This window comes from Hippocampus guttulatus, chromosome 2 (assembly GCF_054856545.1).
Source record: "Hippocampus guttulatus isolate MCC_2025c chromosome 2, RoL_Hgut_1.0, whole genome shotgun sequence".
In the NCBI taxonomy this organism is placed as follows: domain Eukaryota; kingdom Metazoa; phylum Chordata; class Actinopteri; order Syngnathiformes; family Syngnathidae; genus Hippocampus; species Hippocampus guttulatus.
Genome location: NC_141262.1, coordinates 33,658,871 through 33,680,967, shown reverse-complemented (window position 1 = coordinate 33,680,967; position 22,097 = coordinate 33,658,871). Strand labels below are relative to the sequence as shown.

The 22,097-nt window shown below is 39.3% G+C and overlaps 3 protein-coding genes across 4 annotated transcripts; 2 read left to right on the top strand and 1 right to left on the bottom strand.

Moving 5' to 3' along the window:
* Nucleotides 1-251: 251 nt before the first annotated feature.
* On the bottom strand, nucleotides 252-8,298 carry ctsf (cathepsin F). The gene is made up of 14 exons (XM_086105805.1): nucleotides 7,920-8,298; nucleotides 6,856-6,966; nucleotides 6,502-6,583; nucleotides 4,802-4,845; nucleotides 4,585-4,657; nucleotides 4,045-4,158; nucleotides 3,781-3,929; nucleotides 3,556-3,652; nucleotides 3,382-3,462; nucleotides 3,179-3,298; nucleotides 1,801-1,865; nucleotides 1,623-1,713; nucleotides 859-917; nucleotides 252-752 (listed from the first exon to the last, which is right to left on the bottom strand). The coding sequence occupies exons 1-14, from the start codon at nucleotides 8,157-8,159 to the stop codon at nucleotides 678-680; spliced, it is 1,401 nt and encodes a 466-aa protein (XP_085961931.1). The 5' UTR covers nucleotides 8,160-8,298; the 3' UTR covers nucleotides 252-677.
* A 925-nt stretch (nucleotides 8,299-9,223) lies between these two features.
* aup1 (AUP1 lipid droplet regulating VLDL assembly factor) lies at nucleotides 9,224-16,426 on the top strand. Its single transcript, XM_086105803.1, has 12 exons — nucleotides 9,224-9,552; nucleotides 9,972-10,109; nucleotides 10,479-10,629; nucleotides 11,031-11,218; nucleotides 11,632-11,704; nucleotides 12,895-12,968; nucleotides 13,401-13,467; nucleotides 13,635-13,737; nucleotides 13,817-13,954; nucleotides 15,300-15,439; nucleotides 15,596-15,684; nucleotides 16,064-16,426. The coding sequence occupies exons 1-12, from the start codon at nucleotides 9,512-9,514 to the stop codon at nucleotides 16,107-16,109; spliced, it is 1,248 nt and encodes a 415-aa protein (XP_085961929.1). The 5' UTR covers nucleotides 9,224-9,511; the 3' UTR covers nucleotides 16,110-16,426.
* A 908-nt stretch (nucleotides 16,427-17,334) lies between these two features.
* fnta (farnesyltransferase, CAAX box, subunit alpha) lies at nucleotides 17,335-21,819 on the top strand. 2 transcript variants are annotated; one of them, XM_086105802.1, is made up of 9 exons: nucleotides 17,335-17,376; nucleotides 17,807-17,892; nucleotides 17,972-18,086; nucleotides 18,362-18,466; nucleotides 18,713-18,839; nucleotides 19,599-19,747; nucleotides 19,996-20,058; nucleotides 20,299-20,488; nucleotides 21,301-21,819. In XM_086105802.1, coding segments are annotated over exons 1-9 (987 nt in total). In that variant the 5' UTR covers nucleotides 17,335-17,374; the 3' UTR covers nucleotides 21,451-21,819. The 2 variants fall into 2 exon arrangements, with proteins under 2 accessions (XP_085961928.1, XP_085961927.1); XM_086105801.1 differs by lacking the exon at nucleotides 17,335-17,376 and adding an exon at nucleotides 17,421-17,635.
* Nucleotides 21,820-22,097: the final 278 nt, after the last annotated feature.

Genomic DNA, 22,097 nt, shown 5'->3' with positions numbered 1-22,097 from the left:
CAACGATAAATGTGCATTACTGACACCTACCACGTTGGAGTTTGGACCGCACTTCTAATTTTGTGCGCATGTATTTTAAATGAGATAATAATTTTGGGCGACTTTTTCATTTTGCTCCCTACATCAGAAAACACTAATCTCTAATACATACTCCTTTGTTAATATAGCCTCACTTCTGCAAATGAACCACAGACTTTTTCTATTACTGTACTTTGATAGAACAGAGAATGGTAAAACAAAAAAAGAGGGGGTGGGGGTTCAATTCATTTTAATTCCACTTTCATTTATTTCCTACCATTTTCCAACAAATAAGTTCATATTTACTCAGCCAGTGGTAACAAAATTGAGGGTAGAATTCACAGCACAGTGGCATAACCATGAAAATTACGTGCTTCAATACTGTATAGGGAAACCCCCCACGCCTAAAAACCAATGCTTGACATAAAAGAAATGAAAAGCACACATAAAATCTACTACAAAATATTTTCAAACTTCAATCAATTATTTTTAAATTCGTAACAGTAGCTCTTCTCGAATGCATTTTAATGAACACTAGTCTGGTTAATCGGGATGACATGTAAATGGGGGAATGTTTTGAGGTTTAGCTCAGATGTGTATGATCAAATTATCGCATTGTCTGTATGCAGGGGAGAACAAGAAAGTGTAAATTTATCAACTTAGTTGACAACAGCAGATGAAGCCATCCTGTTGATTCCGCACGCATTGGAGCCCCTGTATAGGTAGTAGTAACCCTGTGTGAAAGAAAAGGATCATCATACAACAGATCAAATTTTATTACGCTCATACTGTATTATCATGTTGCCACCCAGAAAGACTGAAAGAAAGGTTAGTCTTTACCTGCTCCCCGTATTCTTCCCCCCAGCTGTTTTTGATGGCCCAGAATGGAATGCCATTACCTGAAAAGAAACAACACTCAATTAGTTCAGATCAATACTCTTTACATGAAACATCATTATTTAATTCAAGAAATCCAAAATAATAATACAATTTTGCACAGTATCAGTCCAAGTCCTTCCAGAATTCCTCACATCAATTTGAGTCCTATGTGCTGTTGTGTTTCCTGATTTTTTTTTGTTGTTGTTGTTGTTGTTAATGATGAATACTGTACCACTGAGGCCACTCAAACATGTTCATGCAGATAAGGTGTCCGATATCCTTGCCACTGAGAAACAATTCAACGTCTTCAATTAGGTCTTGAGAAAGATAACAGAGCTGCGTTGACAATCTTTAGTATTATTTCAATTTGCCGTGGTGCAGAACTGTGCTCGGAGTATTTGATCCCTTTCTGGTTTCACAATGTAACCATCTTGCACATCACATTTGATTGTACTGATGTACCTAATGTTATGTCCAGCGAATGTATGATGTACAGTAAAGATGAATTTTGTATCATTATTTTAACACAGAACACATCAACGATGTGTGCCTTAATATTCTTTATGTTGACGATGCCCCGATGAACACCTAAATATCATCTTTGGGATGAACATAGAGCAAAATAACTCACATTTGTTTTCAATGACACTTACGATGGTTAGCTTGTCGTCAGTCATTTGAACCACAAAACTATCAATTTAACAAGTGAATCGAATTTCACTTACGGTCTCCATATCCCACCAGAAGCACTGCATGGTCAATCATCCAGGGGTTGCAGAAGATCTTAAAAGGGTGGGACACACCTTTCTTGTAAAACTGCACGATAAGTCCAAAAAAAGGAATTAGACATCCTAATCACTTCTTCTTCAGTTCAGTGAAGTATACACTGACGATTTACTTTACCTGCATGGCAAAAGCATTCAGAGCTACAGAGATGGGGCCATTCTCAGCCAACCAAGCTGCAATTTCTGAGAGTAAGTAAAGTGAAAGGAACACAACACATAAGATTTGGTTTTCTAACATACACTCAAATTCCTAAACAACTACAACCATAATGTTGCCTTTTTTCAAATTTTCTATGGTCAGGGGACACCTTTGTTTAGATATTTCAGGCATGGGCAGGTTCTTCTTCTTCTTAAAAAAACCAAATAGATAAATAATAAATAAAGAAAGAAATTGCATGACAAGATTTGTCCTGTGTTCAAAATTGCATGGCAGCCGCACCATCCAGACAGATTGAGATTGCTCAACACAGCGTCAAGCTCCAAATGTGCCGATTGAGCGATTGATGTTCCTTTGCGGCAGGAGCGTATTTTAACTGCAGTTGCGGGGTTCCAACACCTTGGAGGCGCTACGCACTGTTATTTATGACAAAAGCACTGTGCGCCAACACAGCAGGCAATTGCTGCCTCCCACCAACTATAGGCTGGATACATTAAAAAGACAAGAGATGACAGCCATTCACAAAGCAGCGCAAGAGAATGAGATCTTTAACATGGTAGTAGCTAAAAATCACTTAACTAATAAAGTTACAACTAAAATAATATAGTTTATTTATTTTTTACCATGGACATCGCAGTGATCTATTGTAGCACAGGTGGACACGGACTGCAGTGCGCATGAAGGCTGCTTCAAAATGATATGATTGTCTCAAACAAAATTGGCCCCACCACACAATGTATGAGCCCATCATTTTTCTATGCAAGTTTTCATAAACGAATGCTTTAACATGATGATAGTTATATTCTTATTGAAGCTCTTAGCTTTTCCCATAAAAGAAAGTGAGTCTGTTGAATTTATAGAATACATGCACGCTGTGGCGCGTAGTATCACCTCTGTCTCAATTTGAGCCAGGAAAAACCCAGAGTGAGTTGATTTTATGAAAAAAATATGATAAAATGAGTTCATTCATTTCATATTGGTTTCTTGTTCTTCAGTTTTGTGCCATCTTTGAATGGTCATTTTTTTCAAGCAAGAGTGTAAAGTCCCTTTGTTGTTATATTAGGAAAGTGAAAGTGAATACATGCACTGAAAAATGTATTATCACAAATGAAATATATGAAGAGTACATATGCATGTATTTTCTCCATATTTAAATTATTCAGTTTTTGTCATGCGTCTACTTGGGAAATGTGTGGTCCTATGTGGCCCGCAATAGCCATGATGGAAAATTGCTCACCCCTGATAAATTTGCTTTGTGTGGTTCATTTTCAGATTTAAATGCCTCCTTGTGTAACTTAGACATTTGTCATTTTGTACCCTCTTTCCTCTTTGGCCTCACCATTTTCATCTTTGGACAGCTCCACAGAGCTGTTGATGTAGGCGACCACCTTCCTGCTGGTGAAGTCACACCTCTGCTTATGGCCAGTATAGGAATAGTCTCTCTCCAACTCCAGACCGCCTTAGCCACACATGCAGGAGAGCCACAATTATATACACTGGCAACATGATGCATTGTTCCAACACAAAACTTGTGGGAATTACCAAGATTCTCAATTGCTTCATAAGCATTTGATGGCAAGCCGCCTCTGCATGCCTGGTCAAGCCCATCACAGTCAATCAGCTCTAAAAGTCCCCGAAAAAAACAACAACAACAAAAAAAAAAACAACGATCAACTCATGCTTGTAATTAATTTAAACATTTCATTTGAACATTACCTTGTTCAGACAATGACTGCAAAGTTCCGTTTTTCAGAAACCACTGCCCTTCAATGTTACCTGTGACAGAAAATGCCCAGCAAGATCCACACATACCCTAGCAGACACACACACACACGCACACGCACACCAACAGAAAGTAGGGAATGTAAATGATGTTGATGAATGATACGTTATTTATTTGTAAATTTCTATTTAGTGCAACTCCTTCTGCTGAGCTGGTACCTGGTTCTTAACAGGACTAACAGAACCATGATCCCTCCAATCCCAGCTGGCAGGGGCGGGGCTTCGAGCGGAGGGGGCCAATTTCATTGGTCTCTGAAGAGTCCACTGGCTCAGCAGTGGGTTCAAGTAGGTCGAGCGAAACTCTTCCTCTATAAGCAAAGGGAAAGAAAGCAGTTAACAGATGACGAGATCAACAAACAAAACTTAAGAATATTTTATGTCTAGAAACAACGAGGCAGTGTACACTAACTTATGTATACGCACCAGTGAGGTCACTGAACTTGGTGATGCCGTACTCTGCAGATCCTTGATCCAAAGACTGGATTCTTGCCGCGGTCTTAACGTTCTCATGGAAGATCTGCAAGCGGCGGTCAACTTCTACAGAGACAAATAAAGAATACAAATAAAAGCACATTGTGTATATTTCAGAAAACTGAATTAGTTACATGAAATCCCAATGAGCATGTGCGCAGGTAAAGTTGACTGTATTTGTTTTGCTTGTGCACTATGTGTAAAAAAAGAAAAAATATATCACAAGATACTAGACATTTAATTTATGTCCTGTATTTGTTGACTGCATTGTCATGTCCACTAGAAGCTCATGGCACAATTTATAAACATGATTTTACATTTTTCATGATTGAATAGCATCTGATTGGCTGCAGGACAAACGGATGAAACTGTCAATTGCGAAGTAGCATATTAAGGCGAGGTCGTTTTTTTTTTTTCTTTTCCGCCTCACCACATTCTACATATGCAACATAAGACACGTGAAAGGTACAGGATATACAGGTACATACTCACCCTCCTGCGTGCTATAGACTTTATTGTATTTAACCATGAAGTTTTTGAAAAGGTTCAGCAGCTCCACAGACTCCTGGTAAATAAAGAACAGGCCAACACACACGCTCAACAAGGCAAATCTTATACTTAGGTGCAACTTGATTGGAAATATTTACTGACTATTTATTGTACTTAACAACCACATGGTAAGATTGCCAACTGATTAAAGCATTTTCACCTCAGGGGAAGCGTCCTCAACAGTGGTCGTTTCTTCCGGTAAAGCTGGTGAGAAAATAGTTAAGGTAAATAATTGTTAATGTACAGTAATTTACAAAATTACAAATTCATGATCGGATTTGTTGTCTTAGCAATGTTAGCTTGTAGCAGACGTGTGCACATTTCAGCTTGACGCCTTCGATCCACTGGTGAAAAGGACACTTTGATTCGCTTCTCTTTCATCTATAACTGCTAAAAACGACAAAGTGTATGCAGGAAAGTGGTTCAGATTGCACGATTGTCTGTGTCTTATGTATTGTATTGTATTGTATTATTTTGTCATTTTATGTCAACTGTTCTTTTGATGGCGGCGCGGGCACCCGCAGCGGCTTCTCTTGTATCGTTGTCTGGTTGAGAGGGAAGAAATTTCATCTGTGCTGTATGTTGCACATACAGCGCATTGGATAATAAAGTTGTACTTGACTTGACTTGACTATAATATAGTGTCGATAACTTGAAATCATTGTGCGCTTTAGGATGAACTGTTAACAACAATGAAAAATTGCATTGCAGGAATTGCATTCTGGAAATTGAAAAGGAAAGTACTTTTACTACTACAATATATTTACAGTTGACCCCCGCAAGGCCGGCCAACCGATCGCGAAAATCTGTGTATAATTGATATCTATTGAAATGCTCTGTGGGGAAAAGAATAATGTGATTTAATGCATCGTATCATTTTTAAAAAAATTATCGTACAATTAATCATTAATCAGTATTTTTTTTCTCTTCCAAAAATCAGCATTGGCCCCCCCAAAAATGAATATCGGTCAGGCCCTAATAAATTACACACTTCCTGGTTCAGGAAGATGGAGAAATTTGGAGGCTAGATAGGTCCATTAATTAAGGCCAAAGTGACTTGAACTGTGAATATTTATTTTTAAAATCATTTTTTCCTGAGCCATTGGTATTCTATTTTTAGTATGATCCCGCAACACATATCGGTCCTACTACGTATCATTAAACACAAAAAGGGTTGATAATGGCCTTACACTTTGCACAGTAAACTATAGAACTGGACATAAGGCCAGGCTTACACAAATGGATCCATCCATTCATTATCTGAACTGCATTATCCTCAAAAGGGTGGCGGGGCATGCTGGAGCCTATCCCAGCTGTCTTCGGGCAGTAGGCGGGGGACATCCTGAACCGGTTGCCAGCCGATTGCAGGGCACGCAGAGACCAACAACTATCCGCACTCACACCTAGGGACAATTTAGAGTGTTCCAGCCCAGCATGCAAACTCGACACAGGAAGGCCGGAGCTGGGATTGAACCCACAAACTCTGCACTGTGAGGTTGACGTGCTAACCACTCGACCAGCAGGCCGCTACCAGAGATCTGTTAATATTTTATCAGGAAGAGAAGAAAATGCACATCATACTCCACGTGCCTTGCCAGTGTAACCTCTATGTGGCCTTGACATACTGTTTAAGGACTTTGTAAAAACTAACAAATATTATGTCATGGTGGGTTATGGAAAGTCAGACTTTTTTTTGTGACATCTATTTCAAGCAATGTGCAAAGTATCAAAAATGAAAGGAATTTCTCTCCTCCTGAGACAAATGGAAATGGCCATTGTTGACCAGATGGAAATATCAACGTGTATTTGAAATGTATGTTGACGCCTGCTTTGGCAATATTAGCTCAAGATTTTACTTACCTTTTGGTTGGCACTTCTGTTTGAGCAAATTCAAGGTTGACTGCCAGGGGATGTCCCAGATTTCAAACACGCAAATCTCGGTCTGGCAAAAACACAGACATAGACACACACACACACACGGACACACACACACGCACGCACACACACACATATGGAATAAATTGTTTCCTTAAACAACACTGGTGGAATGCCAACATGCGCATGAGGCTATTTTCTATGCTAGTGGAGTTGTAAAAACAATGAAAGGCTGAAAATAAAATAGCTGAGTGTGCATGTCTGTGGTGTCATGTGATCTGATGACCAGAAACGACTCTGCTGAACTTTTTTTTTCCCAACAAAAACAAGGCAGCCTACCTTGAGCTGTTGTAGTTCGGGATAGAAGTCACAAGTCCGGAGCATGGTGGATTTCTTACATTGAGTATTACTCATCTCCACTGTTATAGTGTAGCGGATACCCTTGACCAGCTGGAAAACAAAAAGAACCAGTGCTGATGTTGATGTTGATTTAACAAAGCACATCGATCACTGTATCAATCAACATGATTCTGATACTGTACACGGATATACAAAAGGATATTTGGGCCCCACGGAAAAAAACAACAGGGTAATTTGTAATCCTATAAGAAAAAAAATGGATCTTTGGTAAACAAAGACATGCAATTGGTTTCTTATGGAATTGGATGCTTTTATCTGAATTTGACCAGTCCGACACAAACTTAAATGTGCATCACCATCTAATAGTTGAACATTGTCAAGGGTAAGTTACCTATTCACAATCAGATTTTAATCTTGAAAATAAATAATTGTATTGTAGAAAAAATATGTACTTCATTTTAAAACGTGTGACCTTTTAAATCACGAGAATGTGAGAATTTATTCTCAACAGATTCAGATTTGAATCTGTTTGTGAACATTTTTCTTCGTTACAGGTTAGCCCTACTTCCTTTCTCGTTTATGCGTGTAATTGTGAAGTTGGACTGCTGCAGCAAAAGGCGTCTTTCTGTCGCTGTTGTTGAACTTATCTGTCACACGTGATCCCAGCATGACAAAAAATCGTTCGCTAACTGTCAATCAATGATAGTTACGCAATTTCCGGTTCAGCAAAAAAACAAAACAAAAAAAACAAAGAAAACAATGGCTCGAAAATGCTTTAAGATGTCATAAATCCAATGGTGTTAACATTATTTTTGGAAATAAATATTTTTCCTCTTTAAGATTGCATTTAGGTGAATGATCGGTGAGCGCAAACCAGCCCATTTGTGCTGTCATTTTAAAAGGACAGTATTGCGCAGCGAGCGACTTTAGATTAAGCCTATTACAAGCATGACGCAGTTTTAAATCCATATAACAGATACATCTTGGAATAATATCAAGAAATAGATATGCTAAGTATACTAGTATGTCGTCCTTTTCTGTACCTGTTTGGTGGCGGAGATGAGTCGGCTAACTTTGCGGAGGTGCATCGCGTTGGAACCCAAGTTGTAACGCTCCTGTGCGAAATGCAGCGCGTTCTTCAGACCCGGGTCGGAGTCCATCATTCGGATGGCCGAGCCCGGAGGACCGAACAAGGGCCGGGCCATGTCCTCATCGAGCCCCAGCGCGGCGCCCAGTACGGCGGCCAAGGCCACACAGACAAAGATCTGACACCCCATCGCCATGTCGTTCTAAAAGAAAAAAGAGGCTGTGCTGACAGTTCGTTCAGCTATAAATCGGCCAGATTGCCTTCCTGCCAAAGAAAAAAAAAATTGAAGAGAAGCTGTTGCCAAACAAATTCGGGGACGGCTCTTGTCTGTGGGAGGAGCCAGTGGTGTCAGCGTCTCAGGACAGTGGTGTAGGCAGTACACACCACTAATTTATGCGCACAATTTCAGCAACGTAGCGAACGAGACATTCCTAAATTAATAAAATCGTACTTCAATGAGTGCATTATATTGAAAAAAGTTAACTTAAAACTGTTGAACTGATTGTTTTGGAAAAATAAACACACCAACCTTGCATTATCATTGTTATTATTATTATTATATTACTGTATTAGTAGTAATAGTAGGAGTCGTAGTAGTAGTGTAATCCTGTATACTGGAACGGTCAAGTACTGTTGCCAACACGTGCTCCAGTACGCGAACACATACGTATTCAACATCGTAGCTTTTTAACATTATGATGAATCACATAAAATAACCCGAGCAAAATTATTATTGGTGTCACATGTCAACTCATGAGCAATAAAATAATATTATATCCTGAGCATAAATACTAAAATAAGGTCCTCTATCCCAATAATATAGGTATGGAAGACCCCCCTCGCTCCTTAAAATACCCCCCCCCCCCGCAACTTTGTAAGGTAGAAATAAGTCGATCGATGAAATTAATCGTCATTGTATACATGGGTGACGAATGCCCACAAGAGGACGACACAAGTGTGAATGGAGTTTTATTTCGAAAGTAATTGTCTAATAAAGGTACAGTGCAAATACGTATTCATAATACTGTAATTAATTAACCCAAACAAACCGTATTGAAATTCACGCGTTTTTGACGGTTGCGCGCTGATTCAAGTGTGTTGTGGCATGTGGGGTAAACAAGTTAATTGACAAGTTAATTACTATAAATATGACCGATTAATATAGCTTTATTAGATTATTAACTTAAATCACATATTCTTCAGGATCCACGGGGCGTTTTTTTTTGGTGTCCTTTTATTTTTGCGGAATTTGTCCCGGAAGTGATTCGGCGAAGGTTATTGGAGCGACTACTTAGCAGCACTGCTAACAAAACCGAATTTTTAGCTAACTCGTAAACTTTCACTTGGGGGTTTATAAAAGAGGTTTCAGTTCACGTTTTGTCACATCCTGAAGTGAACAATAACTTTCACAAAGGTTTGCTTGCTGCGTGTCCTTAGAATGACACGTTTGTTGCTCTGAACGTGATGACCGATTTATTTTTAAAGAGAAGGATCTGGTTGTTGATTTTATAGCAGCGTTCTCCTGAGATAACATTTGACGTGACAGACATGGAGACTCCGGTTATTGAAGATATGATCGACTTTCGCCGGTAAGTTATTGAAGGGATTGATCTTATATAACGCTCGCTGCGACATTCCGCCCCAGAGTATCGCTCATTGCCTTTGCAGTGATATCTTCTTGAGCTCACTAGACTCGAAATCTATTAGCAGGGTCTCATTTCAAGGTGATCTAAAGCTTCGAAATGAATGGTTGTGATCCAACGTGTTTAAAGTATTACGCTTAAGAAACATGCACGTATTGCTCCATGTCCAAAGTTAAAGCTGCTAACTGGTTGAAGTGACAGGTCGACTCAAGCTATTACGTAGTACTCGTACTGTAACAGTTGATATAAAATGACATATGTCATTGTTTTCCATTTGACTTCAGTCTTCTCCGTGATCCGGTTCGTGAACATTCTATGCCATTTCTCATGTTGTATTCCATATAATTCCCATTTATTCTACACAGGTTACCCAAAGACACACTTGTGTTCCTGCTGTTGGTGATTTACTTTCCAGTTGGTGTTTGTTTGATGTTATTACGGATTTTTATTGGTGTCCATGTATTCTTGGTCAGCTGTGCACTACCTGAAAGTTTTCTAAGAAGGTAGGTAACTATAAATGTACTGTCTTGCATGGCAGACTTTTGATTGTTCAAAATGTTGGCACAGTATGTGAATGTACTTGCTCACTCCTGCCATGCTGTGGTGAGTGTCTAATATCAAATTGTTTTTTTTTCAAGTTATCTTCAATACCACATCTTTATTGCCCAAATTGCATTTCCCTACACCAAGTTACTGTGAGATTATGAGCCGTTTGTCTACAATGTTTAGTTTTACGTGTACTACACAACCTCTGTAATTAAATAGTCAATGATCTGCTGTCAAACAAAAGAGCGCCACATTGTTGAACTAATGTTTTAAATCTGTATTTATGTTTTTGAGAGGTCACCATTTGTCTTTCTTTGTCTTAACAGATTCATTGTGAGGGTTATGTGCTCAGTCTTGGGAATGCATGTGAGGCAGCAAAATCCTCGATCCAGAGACAAAAACACCAAACTTTACATATGCAATCATGTGACAGAATTTGATCACAACATAATCAACCTCCTGACCCCCTGCTGCACTGTGAGTCAGGCTGTCTTTCTTTGCTCGTACTCAATGTTTTTACTGAATATTCAATGGCGCCTCTGGCGTGGAACACAATCCTCAAAAGTGCTGTATCATTTGCCGTTCCATTGTTGTCGTCATTGTACTTTTCCTCTTCAACATCACTGTTTGACAATTGAAATTTTGTGTGACTGTTGCATGAATTTAATCTGTCAAATGAAAAACATTTAGTACAGTGGTAAGTGAGTGTGCCTTTTCATGCCGTGTGACAATATAATGCTTTTTCCGCAGTGAGTAACCTCGCAACCCCATAATTCTTGACTGTAAACTGACGACTCCCTGCACTTCATTCACTGCTGAAAATGTATGAATTTTGAAAAACGGTGTCACCTGAGCAATCTGTGTCATTTGTTCACTAGCCCCAGTTTGAGGGCTCCACAGGTTTTGTGTGTTGGGCCAGAGGCTTCATGGAAGTGCACTCTGCGCTTGGCAGGGGAGCGATAGGAGAGTCGCTTCAGAGGTACTGCTCCACCGAAGGTGCCTCACCCTTGCTGCTGCTGCCTGAAGAGGATACCACAAATGGACGTGCTGGCTTGTTAAAGTTCAGGTTAGTGTAGCTATGTAAAGGCTCTTTGTTTTCAGATTATAATCAGCTTGCGATGCACAGGAGTATAGATTTATTGTCAACATAGTTCACTGGAAAATAGTGGTGGCCACACAAAATATTGACACCTTGTCTACAATTGGGACACTGTCACAAAGGGGTCTGCTCACTTTTGTTGCAAGTGGTCTAGACATTATGGCTGAGCGTTGATGATCTTACACCGTAATGAAGTGCCATTTCCTTTGTGTCGTCCCATGGAAAGAAGTAATAAAATGTGAGCTTGCCCATTCGTAGTAGCGCATGCATTCACAACCGTTCACATTGCATTTGTAATTATTTTTGATGATGGTAATACAGGTATCTTTTTTGACAGGATGCACATTCTAACTAATGTATCTGTGTTTTCCCCTTCTCAGTTCTTGGCCCTTTTCTCTGACAGACTCAATTCAACCTGTGGCTCTGAGAGTTGCAAGACCTCTCATTGCTTTGGTAATCATATTTTTCTGGACATTTATTGGCCTAAATGTGCAGAAATGTTACATATTGTCACCCTAAGAATGGCCTCTGCCATTTTGATCAATTCTTTTCAGAAAACACGAAAAACTAAACCAAATACTGATATTATATTTGTTACTAATTTCAGGGGTAGAATTGAAGAATCTATTTAACTAAGGATGTAACCAAGTTGAGCAGAATGTGGTCACCATCATGACGACATTTCGGAAGCAGCTATTTTTTTTTGTCAAAATATGATTTAGGCACAATGGTCAACTGGTATAACGAATAGTTGTTCGTCCATGTGTGTCCTGTGATTGTCTGGCAACCAGTTCAGAGTGGACACCCCGCCTACGGCACAAAGTCAGCTAGGATAGGCTCCAGCATACCCGCGACCCACGTGAGGATAAACAGATTAGAAAATGGATAGATGATTGAGGCCAGGGGTGCCCATTACGTCGATCGCGATCGACCGGTAGATTGTGGACTGGTCCTTAGTCGATTGCGAGGGGTGTAGAGGAGAAAACAAAAACAAAAACAACCATTTGTGTGTCTTTGTGCATGTTAGTAATATATATTTTTGTGTTAATGTACACTGCACCCTAATCATCCTATCAGTCTCATTTTCACAAAAAGTAGTTAAAAAAAAAAAGAAACTAAAATAAAGCGGGTCATCTTTAACCTAAGGGGGCGCGTGACCTGCATCACCGGAAGTTGTTAGCGCACAGCAGCCTGCAATTGCAGCTTGTGATCAGAGCTGTTGCGCTCTATCTTTTATCGTTATCATTATTCTCATTCAGAGTTTGTTTCGCGTACAATTCACCGAGGGCACGAGCAAAGAATAGGAATCTAGAGGGCCGAGGGAAGCGCTTTTAAATGGTACATGTGAGCGATGATAGTGAACAGGCTGCAAAAGTGCGTCGCATGCCTCCGTGTCAGGCTGTTACTCATCATGGCGTGCGTGTGCGCGGTAACGGATCGATCGCGGGGGTTGGTTGATGAAAAAGTTGATCTTCGGTCCAAAAAGTTTGGGCATCGCTGATTTACGCCATTATTTTAACCGAGTACAATTTCAGTTATAGAGCAAAGATGATATGGCAGTTTGATTTCCATTGTTTGGTTGTGAACTACTGCTAAACTATTTGAAATTCGACTAAAAATGTTATTTTATTTTTTGTCTGCAGAGCACACCTGAGACCAGTTGGTTGACAGAGCTGTTATGGACATTTTTTTCTCCATTTACAGTGTATCATGTAAGGTACTAAATATCTTGTTTCATTATCTCTTCCATCTTTGGTTAAATCATCAAAACGTGTACAGTATGTATTTTTTTTTATGCTAAATTGACTTCCTTTGTATCGCGCTTTTCTACTTTCCAGGTCCTCAGAAAAGAACTTTGACACTGTCACCTCATTCACTCAGTCAAAATGATTAGTTCAATGCATTGTCATGATAGGCAAGTCACAACTTATTCAGGCACTTAAGGGCAACTTTGGCTTCTGTATACAGTATTGCTCAAGGTTTTATTTACGTATTTATTTTTAATTTTATGCTTTTAAAGGGGGAAAGTGTCACATACAATCTCAAGTGAAGATGATGACTGTACATTGCAATTTTTAAAATTGCAATCACAAGAGATTTTTGTGCGTGTGTAATTATTGTTCAAACCTTTTCCCCATTCTGTCTTCAGTTGGTTGCCACCAGTTTCGCGAGAGGATGGTGAGTCCTCACAGGAGTTTGCCAACAAAGTCCAGGAGGTAAAATAAAGCCACTTGAATAGAAATTTGCTAACTCGGCAATGCCATGTTTTTGCTGTGCCCTGGCTAGCTACCAAGTGTGTTCGTGCAGAAAGGGACTCCCTCACTGGCGTATGCTTGCATGCCAACTAATGTGTGATGATGATGTGCAATGTTTGTCCTTGCAGCTGCTCGCCGGCGAACTTGGCTTGATCTCAACAAAGATCACGAAAGCGGACAAAGCCGAGCACATCAAAAGGAAACGACGTGCCCTCCCGCAAACATCTACAAGTAAGCAGATGAATAAAAACGGATGCCAGCAAAGTTCGCACTGTGTTGGTACTTTGATGGATGTTTTTCCTCACTTCAGGCTTAAGAGCTGGCTCAATTGGCCTGGGCTTCATGGTGCAGGGTTTGGGAGCTGAGGAGCGTAGGATAGCTCAAATGGCCCAGCAGGTGAAGGATGTACTGCCTGACATCCCCCTCAATGTCATCACAAAGGACCTGGGTATGACGCAGTCAGCACGCTTTGACTTCCGACATCCTCCTTGTGCCGTCCTCTGCAAAATCAAATCTTATTTCAAAAGTAATTGCACTGATGAGATCCAGTATCAGTTGCTTTGGACTCACAAACGATAATCATTCATTTTTGTCCGCTTAGATATGGAAGTATCCTGCAATAATTTTTCAGTAGAATAAAATGAACATGTATTTCATCAGATTTTCTGGTCACAATCTAAGATAGGCCACAATCTTTCAATTGTGTGAATTCACTTATGGTGAGTGTCAATACGGGCTATCGAAAACTGTGAATCTGTCCATTTTAAAATGGTTTACTAAAAGTAATTTGTGTTGTTTCTCAAAACAAAAAGATTTTGAGATTCATTGGACAGTGACATGTTGTCCGAACTTACTACCCCAGAGCAAAACGAAACATTGGCTACAATGATAATTCATAGCATGTAGCTAATCTGTCTAGTCAATCACTTTTCATTTGGAGCAACCATATTGCTTTTCTGCTGCCATGTGCGCATAAACCTGAGCGTTAGAAAAACTTTTGAGGTGTATTTTGGACTCCCCCCCCCAACAGAAACCTAGCTTTACGTCCTTGAAAACAAAACATTTGACAAATTCAGAGGTGATTTAGTTTGGTTGCTGGAAAAGTACTCTAGTAAAGTCAAAGAGTGAAACTATGCAATCTTGCAAACCCATTGATTGTGTGCGCAAGCGTTCATTGTTCATACCTCGATAGACCACTTTTTTAAAGTGACCCCCACCTCCCCTTCGCCTCCCGCCCAATATAGTTACTTACTGTTTTGTGGAAAATTAGTGTTGCAGTTGCTGATGCACTTTTCAGCCATTTTTCAAACACTGGGAGGACAGTAATACACATGAAGGAGTACTGTAGCTGTTAGCCATAGCTCACACTGAGACACACACACACACACACACTAGCGTCGCAGGCCACCCCACCAGGGTCTTGTGTTTTAAGCGTTTTAATGAGTTTATGAAGTGTATGGGAGGGATAAAGCCATTAAAAAAGGTCTCTGTATATTCCAGATTTTCACTTACCTTTGATAACTTTGCTGCTGTGAATTGGGAATTTCTCCATTGCGAGACTAATAAAGGTTTTCTTATCTTATCTTATTCAAGTTGGGCCTGCAACATACCCCGTGTGATAAAGAAGTTCACTTTAGTTAGAACTTTTAGGAAGTGTGTAGCAATCAACAAAGTGGGCGGGTAACAGGGACCTTGACGGTCAAGTTGCCGTGTGAAAATAAAATGTCGTATGTGTTCTCTTTCCTCAACTTGTACGCCGTGAATCTGAAAGTTGCCTTTTGATTATCTTACAGCAAAAACCAATTGTGTTAACGTCACCATAACAAACCTGCTGGAAAATAAGGAGGAATCTTCAGCGGAGGATACAGAGGGGTTGCTGTTTGGGGGTTCTGTGAACGGCCCTTATTGCACCGCTTCTACGCAGACTATAAAGGTTTTTATTTTAGATTTCATCCCATAGTGTGACGTTCAGAGAAGAGTTTGGGTTGTGAATTTCAGTAAAGCTCCTGGAGTTGTCACACATTTATTGAGTTATTTTTCACAATTAATCTCTCAATGCAGTCTTAATTTCATTTTGTCTTTTCCTCAGCCTGCTGCAAAGTCTTTTGGGAAATCACCTGCTGACAGGCATTTGTCCCTTCAAGAGAGGAAAGAAGCTCTGTATAATTTTGCAAGAAGGTTTGATTCTTTTTGTTATCCTCCGCAGTATTGTGTCGTAAACATGTTATGTACTCTGATAATTGCACAAAAGAGAAATTTCAATTATAGTAGTTGTTTGAGAAATACTTTGGCGTTATGATTACAAGATGATATTAGTTCTTGAATTGCGGCATTTAGCTGTTTATTCGCCCCCCCCCCCATCAAATGGACTTGTAACTAAAGCAGCAGTAATTGAAAAATGTAGGCAGTGATGATTTCTTCCAGCAGAACCACAATGTCACACTGAGCAACAGAATATGTCATCCACCATGTTAATCCCTATTAACGTGTGTGTGTGTGTGTGTGTGTGTGTGTGTGTGTGTGTGTGTCTTCCCGATTATCCCCCACCTTCCTCCAGACGTTATATTGAAAAATATGAATTGGATCAAGAAGACGGTCACTGAACACTTTGGATCACGTCAGCATTCCCAACAAGAAAAAAAAAACATTCAATCTGTCTTGTTTGAAAGATGATTTTTATATTCAATCAGCTGGTGGTGATGATGATGGAAAATTGACGTGCTTGACAGGTCAAGGAGTGGTCTCACCATATACAGTATAAGTTGGTGGAAGGGTGCATAATGCATGTGTTCAATTCTTCATTTTTGCTGATGCATAATTTTGATAACACTTTGTATTATGATCCACTGACTGTGAATCATCTATTTATTTTTATAATGTGCAGAGTCATCGATTACAAATAAAGTTCGGTTTGACCTTGCCTCTGGTGGGATTGTTTCACGATACAGTACTTGCACCAGCAACCGGTACTATCCAGATGGTCCATCGCAAATCATTTGAGTGGGGGGCAATTGCACGTGATATTCGAAGTTTCAATAGCGTGTACTGCCCAAACACTGTTTACCACCAACCTATTTAATATACCACATAGTTAATGAGAATCTACATTTTGTATTAAATGTGTGCCATTTAAATATGGGATCACTGTTAATAGTAAAATTAGTTCAATACCAGAACAGAACTGCATATAGTCAGTAGTGTATTCAATTCACGCGCGTATAAATAATTACCGGTAAATAGATTTAATACTAAAAGAATGGCGAAGTAGGTTGTTCAAGTCCTGTGCGTACATCTTCAAAACTCGTCTTAACACCCATTTTTATTTTTTGGCTTTTGACTCAACAGCTGACTTGATTTTTAGTTTTACTGTTTTTTTTTTGTTTGCTTTCTACTGTCTTGGTTATTCGTTTATTGTATGAATTCTTTTGCTCCATGTACAGCACTTTGTATACAGCAGTGTTTGTTTTAAAGTTAAATTTAAAATTTTACATTCTTTGAATGTTTTTGGAATGTGGGAGGAAACCAGAGAAAATCCACGCAGGCACGGGGAAAATATGCAAACTCCACATAGGAAGGCCGTAGCCGGAATCGAACCCTGCACCTCTACACTGTGACGCGGACGTGCTAACCAGTCACCGGACGTCCCGCCCTCTCTAAATACAGTTGAGTTGATAAACTGTAATTGATTAAAACTGTTAACGTTTTTTTTCATATTAGGACAGAACTGCATATTCGATGTGGAGTTCAATTCCTTCACGTACATATGTAATTACATCGATAAATACTATAAGGTCTTACAGGCTAACCGTTTGTTTTTCTGTTCGCAGAACTGCATATTCGATGTGGAGTTCAATTCCTTCACGTACATATGTAATTACATCGATAAATACTATAAGGTCTAACCGTTTGTTTTTCTGTTCTACCAAATGCATTTGACAGCCAAACCGGAAATTGCGTTTGGTCGTTTTTTCCTGTAGCGTTGTGATTGATAAGCTAACAATTTAGCAATGTCGGGAATTGAGGACATTTCTAACGATTCAGTGACATTTAAAGAAAATAACGAGTTCAATGTAGAGGCGGGAGACCATGTCGACGATGACGTTGTTATTCATCGATACATGTTTTACAGGTATTGTTCCGTAACACACACGTAGTTGTGTCTAAGTAGCTCGTTGAACTCACTGAATCGTCCATTGAGTAGTACGCTCTTGGGTGTAATGGGAAGCTGTTATATTCGTGTACAAGTCTCATCTTAAAGCATTTTATGTCAACTCCCGAGGTTCGTGTTTGTGTCTTTCAGGGACAGGAAAGAGTGGGCTGATTTGGAGCCTGTTCCTCAAGATGATGGACCAAATCCTGTTGTCAAGATTGCTTATTCAGAAAAGTGTAAGTTTGGTCCAGATGGCTCTTCCAGTGGCTGACATAGACATGCACTCTTTGTTTTGTTATTTGTGTCTTTCTACAGTTTCTGATGTTTTTGACTATTTCCGTGCCCTGCTCAAGAATGATGAAAAGAGCGAACGAGCTTTTGCCTTGACGGCAGATGCTATTGAGCTGAATGCGGCAAATTACACAGTGTGGTGAGATCAATGTTATTCTGTTCAATTTAAAAATGATGGTTTGGATGTGTTTGAAAATTATTGTTTTCGATAGTTCCCATAACCTCAATTTTAAATAGCATTGTTGTTTACAAAGCCATTACATGATTTGATATTTTCAGTTGTTATTTTTGGCTCGCTTTGATTATGTTTTCTAAAGGATTGTACAATCTTTCATACTTTCCAAGGGACATTAATTTGCAAATGACTGTAGGCTTGATGATAATGGTGGTGTTTTATTGTGTGGGTACATGTAGGCATTACAGGCGAGTATTACTACAAGCATTGTCAAAGGACCTGAGAGAAGAAATGAGTTACATTACAGCCATCATTGAAGATCAACCGAAAAACTACCAAGTCTGGTGAGCCCATGTAAAGAAGTGGCAGACCAATTACGTTAACCAGTAATCAGTTCAAGTTACAGTGTTGAACAAATATTCAGATTTTGCAGTTTTGTTAAACTTTTATAGACCGAAGCAGATTTGACAAGTTGTTGTTTTTTTAATTAAAGAGAGATTTTAATTGGTATTTCTGTTACCGGTACTTTTTTTTGTTTTGTTTTGGGGTTTTTTGTTAAAAGAGTGAACATAGTTCACTGTGTTTTTCAGGCATCACAGACGTATAGTGGTTGAGTGGTTGAAAGATCCGTCAGAGGAACTGGAGTTTATTGCAGACATCCTCAGCCAAGATGCAAAGAACTACCATGCCTGGCAACACAGACAGTGGGTCATCCAGGTTGGTGGTGCAGCTATTTTACAGAGGTTTCTGTCTACAGTGCATGACTCCTGCCTGAATCATTAATGGATTAATTTAGCCATTGACTTTATATGTTCAACGTATGATTATTTGTGCCAAAATGGAATAAATACAAAGGCATTTATATCGATAATTAAGAAATGAAAATTGTTTATGTGAAATGTAATCTTCCAAGAGGAAACAAATGTAATGGCGTAGATTGCGGACAATGGCTCGTGCTGAAAATGTGACTACAAAAAATAGAAAAAAAACCCTACAAGAACAACGGAACTTTATTTGGGGTCAATCAGAGGCACTTTAAATGGGGACAGTTGTGTGCTGATATTTAATGAGTTTGAATGTGACAGGTAAGTTCTGAACACAGCCACATCGCCATTTACAGTATAATGTAAGAGAGTGTTCATTCCCACTTGCGCACCTTGTCTAAGTTGATCGCTTGTATTTCCCCTTCCAAAGATTTTTTTTAATTGAGTTGTCTGGGTTATAGGTCACATAAATGTTGCAAAAGGTTTTTGTAATATTTATTTGTCTTGGTCTCACTTTTTTTTTAATCACAAAAACCTGGCATTTTAACAGGGCTGTGGAGACTTTTTCTACAGATTATTTTCTTCATTTGGAAGACTCCTGTTTCCAATCGGATAAGCATAACCATGAAGTGTAAATCCAGCCGCCTGAGGTACCGTCCTCCGTGCATGCTCTGACCTATTATTTTTTTTCTCCCGCTCTTCAAACTATAAGGAGTACAAACTGTGGGATAATGAGCTGGAGTTTGTCCAGAATCTCCTGGATGAAGATGTGAGGAATAATTCTGCCTGGAACCAGAGACATTTTGTCATTACACACACGACAGGTTTCTCGGATCAAGCCATTCTTGAAAGAGAGATTGAGTAAGTCTGGCAGATTCTCAGAAAGCTTCTTCACATCACGTGTTTACTGCTAACCAAATGAGCCAACTTTCATCACGTTTGAATGACAGTTGAAGACCATGAAAACCCAAAGGCATACGTTTTGAGTGGTTAACACGACTTTCGTAATTCACAAAGGTTTTGAAAGTGCTTGCATACTAAATTTTTGGTGTACATACATGAATGTCCAACTGACCTAATCTTCCTTTTATTTTCTCTTTACCTGTAAGATACTGTCTGACCCAGATCAGAAAGGCCCCCCACAATGAAAGTGCATGGAACTATTTGAAAGGGTAAGACATTTCCCAGCAACAGAATATATTAAGCATAAAAAAACAACCTCAAGACTGCTTCATGAATCAAAAATTGAATCTTGATGACTGATTCACAATTTATCTGAGTGTGCCTTAAGTAAATTATGTTGGATCACGGACGGTAAATATGATATAAATGGATACATTGATGCAAATTATAGTGAAACCTTGCATTTACTTCCTATCAACTCCTTTTTGTTTTTCTTCCGCCTCACCCAGGATGCTTCAGGACAGAGGTTTGTCATCTCAGCCTGGGCTGCTGGAGAAAGTCCTGGAGCTAAAGGAGACGCGTTGTTCCTCTTACCTTCTCGCCTTTCTCTTCGATTGTTACGAGGATGCTTTGGAGAACAGCAGTCAAAAAGGAAAATCGGCAGAAGACCGAGTGGACACTTTGAAAAGAGCTCTAGAAGTAAGTGGTTCATCTGGTCCAGTATTACTTTGCAGTTGCTGGACTTTTATAGTAGTCCCTTGGAAATCGAAGGGTTCAGTTGTCAGAAATCAGCCGAGCAAAAGTGGCCCTAAATGAAAAAAAAAAAACGCCTAAATGGGGTCAGACTTCATTTTCATCATGCATAGAACTGCACCCTGCAACACTTAAATGTTCCCTCACACTCGTTAGCCCCTTAGAATCAGTGCACAAGATCCCTTTTTTTAATTACGGTATTAATATTTTTTTGCCACCAAGCTGTTCTTGAATTGCAGGGAGAAGTTGCTCTTGGGATATTTTGATGCTGTTTATTCATGGCTGTGAGCCCACTCCCTCCGTCTCAGAATTGCTTTACTGTTTGCATGACACACAACATATGGTAGTGCTCACATTTTCTTTTTTTTTTCCCCCTGGATGTCCCCCACCCGATTGGAAAGGGGGTTCATCAGAGAAAATCGATTGACAATATCCCACTCCTAAGCAACCCAATTCTGTACTTTTTGTTGCATATCAGTCTGTCACTAATGTTTTTCCAGGAGAGAAGTTGCATCTTTTTTGTTGTTGTTTTCAAAATATTAAAGGTTTCAACACCTGGTTTGAATGTATTATATCCATTTCCATAATTTCTTGGCTGAATGACTCCTCATCAAATTAAAGTCCAACAGTCACATGCATTAGTTTGTAACTGCATTTATTGATTTGTTGCCAAAAACATCATTGTTGATCCGCAAAAATTGTTATTGATTTTAAAAAAAGTCTTAGACCTTCTCTGTATTTTCTTTTTCTCTTCTAAGATTTGTAAACTTTTAGCTGAGGAGAAGGACACCATTCGCAAGGAGTATTGGCTGTTTTTGGGACGTTCTTTAAAGAACAAATATGGACCGACTGAACCAGTTGACACTGAACTTCCATCCCCGACGGCCGAGCAGCAGGAAGTGAACTAGATGCGCAAGTCTCGCTACACTCTCCCTCATTTATTTTAATTTTTTGTTTGTTTGGTTCTGTATTTTACTATAATGTGGATCCATTTTTAAAAATATCCGGCAATTGGCATGGAGGGAAACAAATGTTAAATATGGATTTGTTACAGGGCATATGTCAAAAGTCATTCATGATAGAATCAATTTTGTGCAGTCAGGCTTCATTCATGTTTGTTCATTTGGCTGTTGGTGCGCATTCAAGTATCTTTCAAAACACATTTAAAGTCTGTTCAAGGGACTTGCAACTTAGTACATCCTTCATTGTCTCACTCTTTTCTGTTCTTTGAAGGTTCAATATTAATAAAAAAGTAAGGCAGATTTATCCAAACACAATTTGTTCAGCTTGGTGTTCTAAGTTGTGCTCGAGTGGCAAAAACAGCCCTCGCGAACACAAATTAACACTCCGCAACATGCCTCACACACTGGGAGATCGTAAGTTGATTCACATCACTTCATCCAGGTGTTTGCTTTATTGCAACATCAGAATTAGCTGAAACATGTTCATTAGTCTTTATTGACAATGTAACTCATGATGGTAGCGGCATAATGAATTTTGAAGTCTACGAAACATTTTGTCTGGCAATTTACAGAAAAAAATGCATCCAGAAGCA

What these genes read in the sequence shown, in the direction of transcription:
- aup1 (XM_086105803.1), top strand. Translation starts at nt 9,512, where the DNA reads ATGGAGACTCCGGTTATTGAAGATATGATCGACTTTCGCCG. An exon ending in CCTCCCGCAAACATCTACAA is followed by an intron (nt 13,738 to 13,816) that starts GTAAGCAGATGA and finishes TCCTCACTTCAG; the next exon opens with GCTTAAGAGCTGGCTCAATT. An exon ending in CTTCTACGCAGACTATAAAG is followed by an intron (nt 15,440 to 15,595) that starts GTTTTTATTTTA and finishes TCTTTTCCTCAG; the next exon opens with CCTGCTGCAAAGTCTTTTGG.
- fnta (XM_086105801.1), top strand. Translation starts at nt 17,514, where the DNA reads ATGTCGGGAATTGAGGACATTTCTAACGATTCAGTGACATTTAAAGAA. An exon ending in CATCGATACATGTTTTACAG is followed by an intron (nt 17,636 to 17,806) that starts GTATTGTTCCGT and finishes TGTGTCTTTCAG; the next exon opens with GGACAGGAAAGAGTGGGCTG. An exon ending in GCGGCAAATTACACAGTGTG is followed by an intron (nt 18,087 to 18,361) that starts GTGAGATCAATG and finishes GGGTACATGTAG; the next exon opens with GCATTACAGGCGAGTATTAC.
- ctsf (XM_086105805.1), bottom strand. Translation starts at nt 8,159, where the DNA reads ATGGCGATGGGGTGTCAGATCTTTGTCTGTGTGGCCTTGGCCGCCGTA. An exon ending in CCGAACTACAACAGCTCAAG is followed by an intron (nt 6,584 to 6,855) that starts GTAGGCTGCCTT and finishes TGTTTTTGCCAG; the next exon opens with ACCGAGATTTGCGTGTTTGA. An exon ending in TTGAGGACGCTTCCCCTGAG is followed by an intron (nt 4,658 to 4,801) that starts GTGAAAATGCTT and finishes TTTATTTACCAG; the next exon opens with GAGTCTGTGGAGCTGCTGAA.